Raw genomic sequence first — 14,642 nt, 5'->3', positions numbered from 1 at the left:
TCAACGACAGCGGCTGAGTCGTCCTCGATCAAACGGAAATAACGGCCGAAGAATCGGCGACCTCCCTCTCGTCGCGCCCTTCTTTCATTTACCCTCCTCTCTCGTATCGCGTACCTTCGACAGGAACAGGAGGGGGACAAACGGAGGCTTTAAATCACGAAAATTTAATAAGAATATATCGCGCAGGCTCTCGATCTCGATGGTTGTATAGTTTGGCAAAGCAATATTCAGCATTCGGAGCATGTATGACATAAATCATGTTAATGACAGATTTCGCAATTTTTGGGGGTTTTAAATAGATTTGACGATACAAAAAAGAAATTAAACAAATATATAGGGTTAGGTCCGGAAAATCGCCCGCAGTACCTCGGAAAGTGATTAGGGAGCCAGTTTTATGTTAGAAACATCGTATTTACAAATATCGAAAAATTGAAAAGGAAATTAAAAAATAAAAAAAAATTAAGATTAAAAATTTTTTTTAATTAAAAAAGAGGAATGCCAAGCGGACTATTCCTCCACGTAGTGCATCTAGGGTAACGCCAAAATAGTCCGAAATGAAATTATTTATGTTAAAATAATATGAAATAAATTATGATTATTATAATTAAGAAAAATAAATTACGACGGTTTTAACATAAAAGTGGCTCGAAAACGACTTATTTCCGGACCTATGTTTTCATAGCTTTTTTTCCTTCTTTTTGAATCGCCGAATCACTTTCCGAAGGACTGCGGGCATTATTTTCCGGACACTGTGTATGCATTTGATACAAGTTAATAATAGTTATCGTTTCCTACCCGCTTGTGTAGATTGCAGAATCTAACAATAAGTAAGGCAATACCGCAAAATAATTGAGTACACTGATTGCAAATGTGCCGAAAGGCACGAGCTTTGTTTATTATGTTCTACATTTGCGCTGCTCACGTTAGCCGCCCACGTTCATTTACGCATATAGCATAAGCTGCTTGCTGCTGCACTAATGGAATGCCTTTGTCTTTCTGCCTGCGCCTGGCACAGGATTTACTTCGCGAGGATTAAATCGCACGGACCGCACGGGATGTCCGTCTGTGAAGAGCGAAACTCGGAAGGGAAGGGTAACGACGTAGGGGCTTCAAGGGGAGAGAGAGAAAGAGAGAAAAGAAAAAAACGTGCGCAGGAGAGAAAGTCTGAACAAAAAGCGGCGAAAGGGTCGGGTGGATTAAATTTTCAAACTGTGCACAGAGCCTGGGAGCACCGTGCATTGTGGGTGGCCCCCGCGTGCTACGATCGCTGAATTAAAAACAATGGAAATGCTGAGTCCTCGCTAGTGCGGCTCTTGTTACGGCGTTTGTTTTCCATAGCGGAAAATAATAATAAAAAAAAAAAAATGCATTAATCGAACCGCCCGTAGCCGCCGGCGATGACACACGAATGTCGTCGACAGGGCAAACCAGAAGCGAGAGACTGCCAGGAATTATCGAACATCGGTTCCCTGGATTTACTCGATTTCGTATTACGAGCGCGCATCTTTAGATTAGGAATTTAACTGTACAGATTTTTTTAAACCGCAAATAATATACACATGAGAAGAGAGTTGTATTATAGTTTGACCGGCCGTTTTTAACGCAATTTTCGGGAATTTATTAAATAAAAATTTATAAACTTAATATATATGTAGCGTTTTTTATACATCTTTGAACATGTTTTAAAGTAAGAATTTTTATAAACAATGGTATGTATGGTTGATATCTCAAAAAACCCTCTCAAAAAATGATAAAATGATGGCGCTATAAAAAAACTCACTCTTCGCTGAATTTTGATAGTTTTTGGCTAGATAAAAAAAATAGTTTTTTTTCATTGTTTCTGACTAGATAAAAAAATAGTTATTTTTAAGATAAAAAAAAGTTTGAACTTCCAACCATAGCGACATAAACGCTTATAAACATTAAAATAAGCTTTGGTTTTCCAAAGCTTTTTTTCAGATGACTGCAACGGCTGGAAAGTATGCGTCCTAGAAAAAAATTTTGTTTCGCGTAATAAATTTCTGAAAAATTACATTAAAAAATAAAACAAACGATCAAACTGTAATATTCCCTTAAATCCGTCTCGCAGGGACTAATTATCTTAATTAGACATTCAGAGACTCAAAATTCCACGAGTATCGCATAGTTCTTTTCTATCGTATATATATTCGTTCCATGTTACATTCTTTAAAACACAAGAAAAGATAAAAGTTTCGCGCTGTGCTAGGTACATAGTTTACAACAAACTGAGAGAACTCTTGCGAGAGCAAACTCGATAACGATTACGTGACGGTAATTACACGGCGTGGAAAAGAATTTCGTCATAACTACGGTAAACATGCCCCCTCCCCCCTCTCGTTGCCGATAGAAGGTTCGAGGGGATAAATCAACCGAAGAAAAGTTGGTTAATCTTCATCGAGAGAGCGGTAGAGACTTGTCGGATTGTTTTCATACGAAACTTTCGAAGCGGTTCGGTAGACGTCTGCCAGACTTTACCCGGGAGGTAGGGATCCGCGTTATTACGAAATATTCCCACGTTCCTACGAACATCCCTAGAGGGAGGGGAAAGGGGGTAACTTGATTACGGCAGGATCTTACGAGAAGAATTCCTACAATTTCTAGAGTGCCGACGCTTCGCCAATCATCTTTCCCATATGGTGAATGCAATCTCGATAATCCTCATCTTTTAAGGATAGGTGTAGGGATGAATAATCATAAAGTAAAATTTACTTTTCAATAAGATTGAAATTTTTATCGAATTTGTATGAAAAATATTCCATTAAAGAATGAATAATAAAAGGATATATGAGAAATTAATAAAATTATTACACAATGAATAGTCGTTAATGCGCGAATATATGTTTATAATTTCACTTTAATTCCCTATAACATAATAATTGAATTTTCATCGATTTTGAATAAAACATATTCCATTAAAAGTGAATAATAAAAGAGATGTAGGAAAAATTAACGAAATTGCCACATAATGAATAGTCGTTAATGCGAAAACATGTTTACAATCACTTTAATTTCACAATAACATAATAATTGAAAGTTGATCCTTATTATTACAAACATGTTATTTGTATTTTATAATATTTATATTGTTGAAAAAACATATATGCAATATAATTTACATTAATTATATATTTTATCATAATAATATTATATAATATTTTATGGCCATTATTATTGGATCCATTTTTGTCTGACAATAAGCAACGAGCTTATTATACATACATATAAGTAAATGTAAAACAAACAATGTCTACGTGCAGAATTGATAAATCAGTTTATCGTCAATCTCTGAATTATATAACCATCGCGTATTGTTTTAAATTGAGAGATTAATCGACATTTTTAATCATATTTCGTTTATCGCATTCCAACAAACAAATCTAGTATATATTTCCATAATGTATAATCTTTTAGATTGTCGTACATTTCACGCTATATTTCTACCGAATATTCATAACACAATTAGGAAATTTGACAGCTTCCTAGCAGGAAGCTGTCAAAACTCAAAGAAACCTTTAATGTTCATAAATATGCGGCTTTGGTTAGGGATCTCTCTCTCTCCCTTTCTCTCTCTCTCTCTCTCTCTCTCTCTCTCTCTCTCTCTCTATCTACCTATCTATCTATCTATTTCTTCTCCTATATATATATTCGAGTAATTATCTCTGACTGGATATCTCCTTTGAAGTGCGAAGTTATGTTAGATTATAATTAGCATACACAAGTTGTCTGTATAAAAGCAGCATACGTAACGAATACAGTGTCGCGGAATAATCGTTTGCTTTTGCAAACTCATTTCGTACGACGCAATTTTCATAATGAACGTTTGATCGATAAGTGTTATGATAAAATCTGCAAATGTCATTTATTAAAGTTCGCAGGCAGAAACATTCTTGCTTACAGAGATTCGGGAAAATATGTATCTCAGAATATAAGTAATAAAACAATTTCTTCGCGTTTGCTTCGTACGCTGTTGGCAAAAAATTTGTTTTCGCGAATCAATAGAAATATCTCCTGTCATACAAACGATATTGTCCTTTTCGACATTCAGAATCGAGTTCACTGCAATCGAAAGTCTATCTAATGGAATTAGATATATATATATATATATATATATATATATATATATATAAACTTAGGTTCGGATTTAAATAAAATATTATCAAAAATAATAATATACAAAAATATATATTTTTTTTAATTTAATAAATACAATGGGACCTTTATATTTCTTTTCACAAAGTAGAAAATTTGATTATTTATCTTTTCTAAATTTTTTCCAATTTTTAAAATTTTTTGATAGAAAAATTAATACGAAGTACGGATGTCGAGAATAAATATAGTTAATGGAACAGAGGCGAAACGTTCGTAACATTGAGAGATCCAATTTCGAGTCTGTGTATTCTAATACCGAGATTGTGTACAATATAGAACCCGCGGATAAGATCTGCCGTATCGCCTTAAGTGAAATAAGTCGATCGTAGTTGAGAAACTAACTGGCGGAACAAGTTGAGCGAATGCCCGCTGGTGAAGGCAACACGTCAGCTCGTAGATGTTACGCTTTGTCTTGCGTCACCTGAATACAAGTATTTACAACTTGTACTACTCGCGATCATCGATCGAGCTATTCTGATCGAATAATTCTGATCCAATGCGAGCGAGAAGCGAATGGAAACATGAGACGTTAAACGTGTACGATGATCTTCTTACATTCTCGCCAACTATTTCGCATCAAGTTCCAAGTCTCGAAGAGACGAAGGAAGGTAGAAAAGAAAGACATTCGATTTGAATGCGCCTAATCAATGTTAAGGCAGAAATACTAAAGCGAGGAGAGAGAGAGAGAGAGAGAGACTATTCGGTTCTTTCAAGTTCCACTTAAGATAAAGCGAAGTGCATTTTACCGTGAGTATCCAACACTTTTCTCCGCGAATAGCTCTGCCAGATCTCAAATTATACCCGATAAGAAGCACTTGCGACTAATGAAAAAATTACTTTCAGATTGCGATCGTACCTCGCGACAGTATACCATATAATTTTCAACGTTGCAAGACCGCACGTGATGAGCATGAAAATTTCGCCACGTCAAATTTGACGAGATTTTCTTTTTGATGAGCAGATTAAAATTATTTAAATTATAACATCGTTTTCATACACGGTATTATAACTCAATTATTTTCTTATTGTTAATCTTAATCATTTTTGAGAGATGAAAATAGTTTTATATTTTTAAATTATCTTTCGTATAATTTCCTCTGAGACAAGCGACGATGATCTCGACGGCGATTATTCATTATTAATTGCCGCGAGAAGTCTCGCATGTTCCGTCGTAAAGTATTCCGGGCAGTCTGCGCGAAAGTGGTTTATGGCCGGTTCACAACGGGTATCATTACGAGCTTTTACGCGCTCGTAAAGGCAGAAATGGAGTGACGGAGGGAGAGGACGGCGGCTTGGTGTAATAGGGGTAACAGGAAGGCATGGATATTGCAAATTTGCGAGTGGCATTACCGGAGAGAAAGCATTTATAGGCGCGCGGAGGAGGCGCTGGAGTGAAATATGAGGCGATGCTATCCAACCGCGCGACGTCTATCTCGATGAAATCCAAGCTTAACGCGTTAATAAGCGATGCCGGGTCGTCAACGTCCTCATGATTGGGAGATATGCGTAGTATCTTAGATACATTTTACTTATCTTAGAATGATACGATATTTCTAGAGAAAAGTTTCATTATCAAAAAACGCCGGGAAATCGTGCGTCTACCATTCTTATCATTTCACAAATATTTGCATTTCTATCCGAAAAAAAGTCGAGAAAATAATATATTAAAAACGTGAAAAAAAAAACTGTGTATCATAATAAAAAATTGTTAACGTAAATAAGAAAAATTAAAAAAAGTTTGAAAGATTATTAAAGGTTGATTGGGAACATTAACGAGATAGATACTTATTAAATCGACATTTCGAAACTTTAGCTCGACGGGTTTAAATAAAGGGCTATTTGAAGAGGGATAACGCGATGTACAGGCGAGCGCGATGATAAAGACGTTTTATGATTGCAGGGCGAGCTTGAAAAACAATTTTTCAATGAAAAATTGGTAAAAAAAAAAAAAAAAAAAAAAAAAAAAAAAAGAGAGAGAAAAGAAAGAAGGAGAGGAAAAGAGAAAGCGGCCGACACCCCGCCGCGTGATGCTTTAACAAGAAAAATACCTGCAGTCGTCGAGCAATTTTATTTACAATGGTTAAACGAAATCTTGAAAGAATGTAAGCGGCGGGACTCGTAAATCGCACCGCGGAATCTATTGTGTCTTGACTTAGAAAAATAAACCCCGTTACATCACCGTCGTGCGCATCGGATACGCGACTGTATAACTCGAATGGTGGAAGCGAGGAGGTAAAATGAAAGAGGTAACGTTTTGCATTCTCCGCCTATTCACGATGACAGAGCATATTTTTCAAATACAAAGCGTTTAAAAATATCAATTAGTCAGTCGTGCCTGCGAGAGGAGAGACGTTAATGGCGACTATTATCAGCCGGGAAGTTAGCGCGCGTCTGAAAAGCAAGCAAGCAAGCAAGCAAGCAAGCAAATACAATCGCCGAGAAAGACGTGGCGCGAAAGCCGCCGGGTGAGACGGTAAAGTGAATGTAAATACAGCAGGCGCGGCTTAAGCTGTCGCCGAATGTCCCGGGAAACGGAAATATTTGCGGATGTGGTTCTGGTGCCGCGCGAAAGTTCAGTATTCATTTAAATGGCGATACTCTCCCGCGAACTTCTCGACTTAGTAATCAGCTTACGCGCTATCTATTCTCCGGCGCGTCGATATTAGTTTATATAGATAGCGTTGTATTTGCCGTGAAATTCTTGCGTAGGCAGCAATCTCGGAGCTTAATTGCTATCTAGTTAATGACAATCTGTGTATCTTAACAATAAGATCTTTAGACATAGAAGCTTCTCATAGTAATTTTATGATACAAAACTTCCTTCCTTAAAGGGTTATGTTCAGTCAGAAATTTTGGAAAAATCAATTTTTGAGTTTTGACATTTTCTGTAAATACGATATAACATCTGGAAAATATTCCTTGTAAGTTTCAAGTTAATCCGAATAAAATTGACGGAGTTACAAGCATTCAAAGTATGCTCCGTGCTCGATCGTTAGGAGCAAGTATATAGTGCAGCATCAAATTGATGTTTTAGAGGCTACAACTTTTTCCAAAAATTTATTATACGGACCTAAAATGATTTTATGTAAGTTAGAAAATGAATATTTTATTTGCGTGTAAACTTGTTTTGAAACTTTAAACGTGTTTTTCTCAAAACCGCATTTTTAAAATCAGTGACCAAGATAGCTCGAAAACTACTGCATCAATTTATTTCAAACTTTACAGATTTATTTTATATAGATATAAAAAATTAACTAGTCCTTGAGCAAAGGATTTTTTTTCGATGTATATAGGTTTTTTTTTTAATTGACGAAAAACGAGCGATTTTTTCATCGAAAATCGAAAGTTTAACTTTAGACGTCCGCCATTTTGTCCCTAATCAATATTTCGAAAAATTATTTGTTCAAGGACTAGTAGATAATTTAATATATTAAATAAATCTTTGCGAATTTTTTATTTCGGATAATCCAAATCCGAGCAATAGTGGTCACTGTAAAACAAGTTTTTCAAGAGCACCCCTGCCAAAGAATTGTTATATCTTTATAACTTATTAATATTTTTTAATAAAAAAATTATGTGAAATTTATAAAAATATATTCTCTTCAAATGTAAAAACATTTTCTTAAATCTTACAGTTTTTGAGAAAAAAATTCCCAAAAATCACGTTTTTTCCGGCTTTCTGACTGAGCATGACCCCTTAAATAAAGGATTTTTATCTGTTGCAATTGTACAACACAGAGATAATAGCAGTAAATACTACGCTAATTAATTTATAGATGTAATTATTTAGTTTTACGATAATACTCGCGTTTGCGCTTCCCACCGTGAAGTAAAATTAAACAGCACTCTCGTATATGTATTTTTCTGGCTAAGAATAAAAAGCGCAATGAGACTTCGTAAATTTGTCGTAAATGTATAAGAATCCTTCAAATTGCTTTACGATTGTCGTACAAGCTCATTGATCCGATTATTGAAGTGAGTCGTGAAATTTATCGGTTATCGCTTCGCAAAGTCCCGAGATAGTTATCGGTTCGATAAAAGAGCATTTCCGCGATGGTTTCCGCGCACTTTTGCGCGTTAATTCTATATAGAAGAGAATATATAACGTAGTACTACATAATACTCTATTATAATTTATATAATATAGTAGTGTATAATATAATATGTAGTATATACATATACAAGGTGTCCGGTAAAGATTGAATCAATGCTCGTAAGCAGGTAGAGCGCATTAAACTGAACATAAAAAAAAGTCCTTTACCATTTTGTGATTTTCGCAATAATTATTGAGAAATTAATTAAAAAATATCGACCAATTCGTGTGAGTATTATAGCACGTGGCTGGAAAAACCAGCCCGCTGTCACGCGGTTGCTAGTCGTACGCATAGTAACCGTGTAACAGTGGGCCATCTCTTCTCGCTTGTGCTCCTAGCGAGCAGTCTCGTTTCGCAGAGCGCTAATATATTGGCGAATTAATCGATATTTTTTAATTAATTCCTCAATAATTTTTACGAAAATCGCAATATGGTAAAGAATTTTTCTGTTCAGTTTAATGCGCCCTACTTGCTCACGAACGTTGATTCCATCTTTATCGGAAACCCTGTATAATATGTAATACAATATATAATTTGGTATTATTATATAATAGTACTACTAGATGATAGGAATAACGCGAAGAATCGGAATGGTGGTGTTAACTGTAATCGTAAGAGAGAACGCGAGCGCGGTGCGCTGATGTTATTTATCAACGACAGCGATATTCGTTAACGGAACGGCGATTACGCGCAGAGCGAGAAGGAAGAATGGCAGGAAAGAAAATTTTATCGGCGCGAGAGTCTAGATGTTGTATCTGTTGTGTAAACGCGGCCACTTCTCTCTCAGATGATGAGTAATTACGCCGCACGAAGAAAAGTACAACGTTCTCCTTCTCTCTTTTTCTTGAGAAGAGGCGCGATCAACGCGATCCTCCTCAGTGCAAGCAGGTGTGTATAGTCGTTACTCTTTAGGATCATTTGTTCAACCGTTGCGTAAGAGGGTCAGGGCTAAGAATGATAAACGATCCTCTCGCCTCGTTCCTTTTCGCGTCCTCGACGTATTCCTCCTCCGGGATCTCATTCGAGAGGAGCATAACGGGCTTCAGCGGTGGAAGAGGAGAGAAATAGAAGCAGTCTTCCCTCGATCCCTTCTTCACTTTCGTCTTAATGTAGGCGAAATTTAAAGGGACAGCTCTTCTCGGGGAAGTTTAAAGGGGAAATTCATTACCGCGACGACGAGCGTCCGTCGCGACGAGAAGAGACGTGGCGACGACGCGTCGCCCACGGGACGATTTAAATCAATTCGTTCTCTCTCTCTCTCTCTCTCTCTCTCTCTCTCTCTCTCTGCCACGTAAGATAAATTCCCAAACTGACGTTTAAGCGATCGCGAAAGTTTTTCATAGCACGCCGGGCGCCGACGCCGCCGCGCGCGGTACGTGCGATATGGCGTGGTACAAAAGTTTGCTCCTTAAACGATCCGATACGGTCGGCAAACTTCTTTCCGCGCTCGTTCGGGGGTACGCTGGAGAAGAGGGTAAGAGGGACGGGAGTTGTGATTAAATCGGGCGCTGCCGCATCGCGAATGATATACGTTCGCGCCGACCGTACGTGCGTTCGATTCGATCGGCGGGGAATTAACTTACGTAAACTCCGAGGAGCCAACTGCCACGTCATATCTTTCTCCCCCCCCCCCTCTCTCTCTCTCTCTCTCTCTGTCTCTCTCTTTTCTATCACTGTGGTGATGATAAAAAGTTGAAGAGCGTCGTTATCGAATTTAAGTTTGCTCGGTATAATTTCGCGGAAAGCCCTATCTGCGCGGGGTAGAGCTTAGCCCGACATCGGTATCAACCAATCCCAGGTGTTCAATTGGCGCTCTGCCAGAATTTAAGCTCGGCTTAAATTTTGCGCAGTCGCTGCTACCACACTACTACTACTATTGCGACGACTATTACGGTAACTAGGGCAGATTCGGATTAGAATTAACTAATTGTTGCGTACACCATCCTAATTAGGTGAAATTCCCGCATGCTCCCCGCACACTAATATTTGATCGGAACCGCGGGATATCCGCACGAGAGGAAGTTAAATCTATTTCCGTGGCATATGCAATCGCGATATTTTATAATCGATGATATGTATATATTTTTATAATATACGGGAAAGAGAGTTTTGCGTTTAATTTGCGCGCGTTTTTAGACTCATTTAATTTTTAGAATTTTGTGTGAAGTTTTCAATTTCACTTTCCCATCGACAATTTCGGTGAATGGTGGAGTTACAATGCAGCAATGACTTACCGATTACATTTAAATGGACTAGATGACTCATGTGGGGCGTCGTGGAGATCTGACACTCGTAAATACCGCTGTCCCGATGTTGCGGATATTTTATCTGGAGCGTCCAGTCGTCCGAATGGGCGGTGTGGATCGCACGAAATCGCTGGTCGTTCGTGTACGTGTAACGGCCAATTGTGAGCAAATGGACGTCTCTGTGCCGGACCCACGATACTTGTAGCGTCATCTGCAAAGAAAAATGAGGGCTTAGAATTAGGGCACGCAAAAGAAAAAAAAAAAATGAAGAAGGGAAAGGAGATAAAGAAAGGCACCGCCGTGACCTGTGGCAATCATGAATGATTTCCTAGGATGGTTGAACTTCTTGAACTCGGAATCTTTTGTGCCTAGTTAAGGGTTATTCATTATTACGCCGGGACACGTAATTAGTAGCTCGTTTGTGTCTGGCGTGCCCGTAATTAGCAAAATATCGGTCAGGACTTTTAATCACATTCCAGACCAGAAAATCTCGACACCGACACGTTATCATCCGATGCAAGTTTTTTTTTTTTTTTTTTTTTTTTTTTTTAACAAGCGTGTGTAATAGAGATGCGAACAAGTAAATGATTTTTTTCGTTCATATGTCTGAAGCAATTCTCGCGTATAAAATATCAAAACGCGTAAAACACGCTACGTTCTGTTACCGAGATGAAATTAATCGAATATCGTGAACGCATAGGTTTTTATATGAAAATTAAATTAATAGAAACATTCTTGAAAAATCAAAATAAATACAAACCGAATAATCTGCGAAAATACAAATTTCTTCGTTATGTGAAGTATTGTTATGTTTTGTTTCACATTTATACCATACATGCGCAAAGGAAATGATTCGTACATGTAGACTGATACATGGTGATTTCTCTCCAATGGCACGTGTAATAAAATAAATTACAAACAAGATCTAAATTCGGAGCAAGCCAGTAAGATATACGACGCTGCATCAGATACAACTTTGGCGTTTCTTCCTCTTCCTCGTACGGAAGAATTGATAGAGTCGCTTTGCATATCGTTGGCATGCGAGATAAAACGCCTCGAACCGCGATAATTGGACACCCAAGCGCAGCGACGTGTAAATATTTGTATCCTTTCGAGCGGGGTCGATACTCGAAAGACACGAACCTGTGCACATGCAAGGATAACGTATAGTTTAGATTATATCTCTAGAAGATCTCTGGAAGATGTTTTAAAAGCGACGTTTTTCACATCAAATGTTGCCGATCAAATTACGTGTCACGATCTAATCGAAAGCTCTAGTTGTAAATTTGTGTCGATAAGATTGGGATTAACGGCGACTTTAAACAAATTTAAAAATTCACGTTAAATATTATGCAAATATTATGCACGAGATCACGATGTAGTAGCACTTATCCGTCCTTAAATTTTAACGCCCGCTTCAATTCCCGTCTTTCATTAAGAACGCCACCGCCCGGAAATCTCGGGGGAGTCGGTATACCTTATCCCACCACTATCCGCCATCCGTTTCTCCTCTCCGGGATTCGCCTCTCTGGATCCTTATCCAACTCACTTCGTAGTTTCCAAAAGCAGACCCGGACGCGGTCGGCGAATCCTGCCGGACGAATACGAGTTGCCGCGGAAGTTTCGGCGACCCGAAGATGTCCCGTTGTTCAAGAAACTTGCAGCGATATCCCGAACAGATAAGGGGCGGACGAGGCAGGGCCTTAGCTAGATAAGGACGCTTTCCTAACAGGAAGAGACGGAGGGCAGGGGGGGGGGGTCCTCTTGACGATGAAGGGCTTCAAGTCCAAAGTAAGTGGATAGGTCTGAGTTTGGTCGAACAAGAGTCTTCTTGCTCGTCTCGTTTCTGTTTTCGCGTGTTACGCGTGTCGCGCACCGGTTATGTTTTTCGTTAATTTAACGATATGTGAGCAACGTGAAATGCCATAGTTGCGCTACCGTAGAACTAGAAGGTCCTGCCCCCGGCGATGTCTATATAGACCGTAGTAGATTCAGGACGACGGAGGTCAAACACCGTCGACTCCGGAGCCGCGTATCCTGGCTTCCGACATAGAGAACCGCATAGCTAGCTAGCTTTTGCATACCGGTTCTGCTGTCGCCGTGCGATTTATGTGAATTCCCTTTCTCACCGAAACTCGCCAAATGCAGATAGATAGAGATGGACATGGATTTATATTCTGCTTTCTGATAAAAATCCGCTGAGAATGACAGAACGTTATGTATCGAGCGGGATAATGTACGATTTAATATAAATTTTCCATTTTGTATGCGAGGCTTTTTCTAATACATATATAATCAAAACGAAATTAAAATGATCGAAGAAAATGTGATTGTTCAAAAAACCAATATCGCGTAAACACATTCTAATACAGCGATAAAATATTAATGTCATTCTTTTCGAGCAATAAAGCGGTAGTGTGTCAATTAACTCGCGTAGGTTGCTTTGTCATAAATAAATGACATTATTTGGCGGAATGAACAGCCACATATGATGAAGAATCGATCAATCTACCGACGCGTGTTTCGTCGCAATGTTACGTTACTCGACGTTTGAGTTATTGGAATCGACGTCGAGCGAGATTAGCATGTTAGCGCGTCGTCCTTGGCGAATCAAATATCGCGTACGAGTTTCCAACGACGGAAAATTTTTGATGAGCTTTACTCCGTAATGGGGTTGATCGAATTACCGATCAATTATCCGACGTAAACAAATCTCGCGTAAGAAGATTCTAACCCAATTTTGCGCTAGGCAGGATGAGATCTCGTAACACGAAAAGGCGGAAAGTAAATTACTCTCTCTTTCTCTCTCTGTATTTCATCATGAAGCACGTTGCTACGCATTCGAGAAATCAGAGAACGCGTTCGACTCACCATGGTATGCTCTACTTAAATAACAGAAATACAAATCGTTATTCACATAAGGCCCCCGGTACAACATGACTCCCGATACAGCGAATTCGATTATTAATGCTAAATTGATTCCTTCAAGAAGTTTCCGATTCTAATAATTGCTTTCATTAATAAACGATATTTACACAACATATTTATTAGTTTATATTAAAATGTTTATGCCAATGGAGAAATTTTAGATAAATATGTCGAGAAGAAATCGACTAATTATGAGTTAAAAAAAACTCCTAATTGTAAGAATCCAGCTAGTTTTGAAAAATAGAATATTTCCTTAATATCATGTAAAATTTTTTATTAATTATTTAAACAAATAGACAATTCTTAATTGTTAAAAAATATATTTTCAATAATAAAAACAAAATAATAAATTAAAAATTATTAAAACAGAAGAATAATAATGGTGTTCTAAATAATATTGCGCACGTCTGGTAGTTAAAAGTGATTTATTTTCGATAAATTATCTAAAATAAAAAAAAATAGGCATTTGTTTTTATCTTTACACTTGTCATTGTTCGCTTCGATAAAATTCTCGTTATTCTGGCAGATCGCGTCAACAAAGTATTGAATTGAAAATGAATTTGTTAAAACAAAATTGATCGAAAAATAAATTGTACACTGACACGAGACATTCGAAATTATGCATTATTCCAAGTAGAATCAGGGAGATTGCCTTCATAAATCATGTGGCGAATATAATTGCCGCGTTATTCGATTGTCTAATTTGAGAATGAGGAAACGAGATTTAACGATTAAAAACTGACAATTTACGATGCAAAATACGATACAAAAGATATATTTTTTTTATATGTTTTATTTCACATGATACGGAAGCTTAATTAAACCAATTATTATCCAATAGATAATATTACAAACACATTAAGCAGTTAAAAAAATAGTAAGATTCAATATGAATCGATATAACAAGTCTGATTCACGATTATATTGGCCGTTTATCATTTCTCCCTTTTTTATCTTCGATATATTTCAGTAATTTTAATATATTTCTCCAATTCTTTCCTTTCTCTTTCTCTCTTTCTCTCACTTCTTTAACAATTCAAGATCAAGATTTGTCAAATATTTTTTGCTCCTCTCGAAATATTACGTCTTAAAATATAATCTGTTAAATTAATGATCATTTTAAATATATCAGTCAGAAAAATTACTTTTCTATCAAACGTGACTTATTTATACAAGTTAGAGAAATACTGGATTAAAGTATTTT

At 37.4% G+C, this 14,642-nt stretch overlaps 2 protein-coding genes across 5 annotated transcripts in view; one reads left to right on the top strand and one right to left on the bottom strand.

The window, feature by feature from the left end:
* LOC140672971 (neurotrimin) overlaps positions 1 to 14,642 on the bottom strand; it is a 380,463-nt gene that overhangs the window by 98,213 nt on the left and 267,608 nt on the right. For all 4 annotated transcript variants that reach the window (XM_072905510.1, XM_072905503.1, XM_072905519.1 and 1 more), the window contains exon 4: positions 10,499 to 10,721. In XM_072905510.1, coding sequence (XP_072761611.1) covers positions 10,499 to 10,721 — 223 coding nt within the window. The remainder of the gene's footprint in view (positions 1 to 10,498; positions 10,722 to 14,642) is intronic.
* LOC140673003 (uncharacterized) overlaps positions 1 to 14,642 on the top strand; it is a 309,159-nt gene that overhangs the window by 134,607 nt on the left and 159,910 nt on the right. The gene's annotated exons all lie outside the window — the stretch shown is intronic.

The sequence above is a fragment of the Anoplolepis gracilipes genome, chromosome 1 (assembly GCF_047496725.1).
Source record: "Anoplolepis gracilipes chromosome 1, ASM4749672v1, whole genome shotgun sequence".
Lineage (NCBI taxonomy): Eukaryota > Metazoa > Arthropoda > Insecta > Hymenoptera > Formicidae > Anoplolepis > Anoplolepis gracilipes.
The sequence above is the reverse complement of the archived record's forward strand: the minus strand, read 5'-3'. Positions and strand labels throughout refer to the sequence as shown.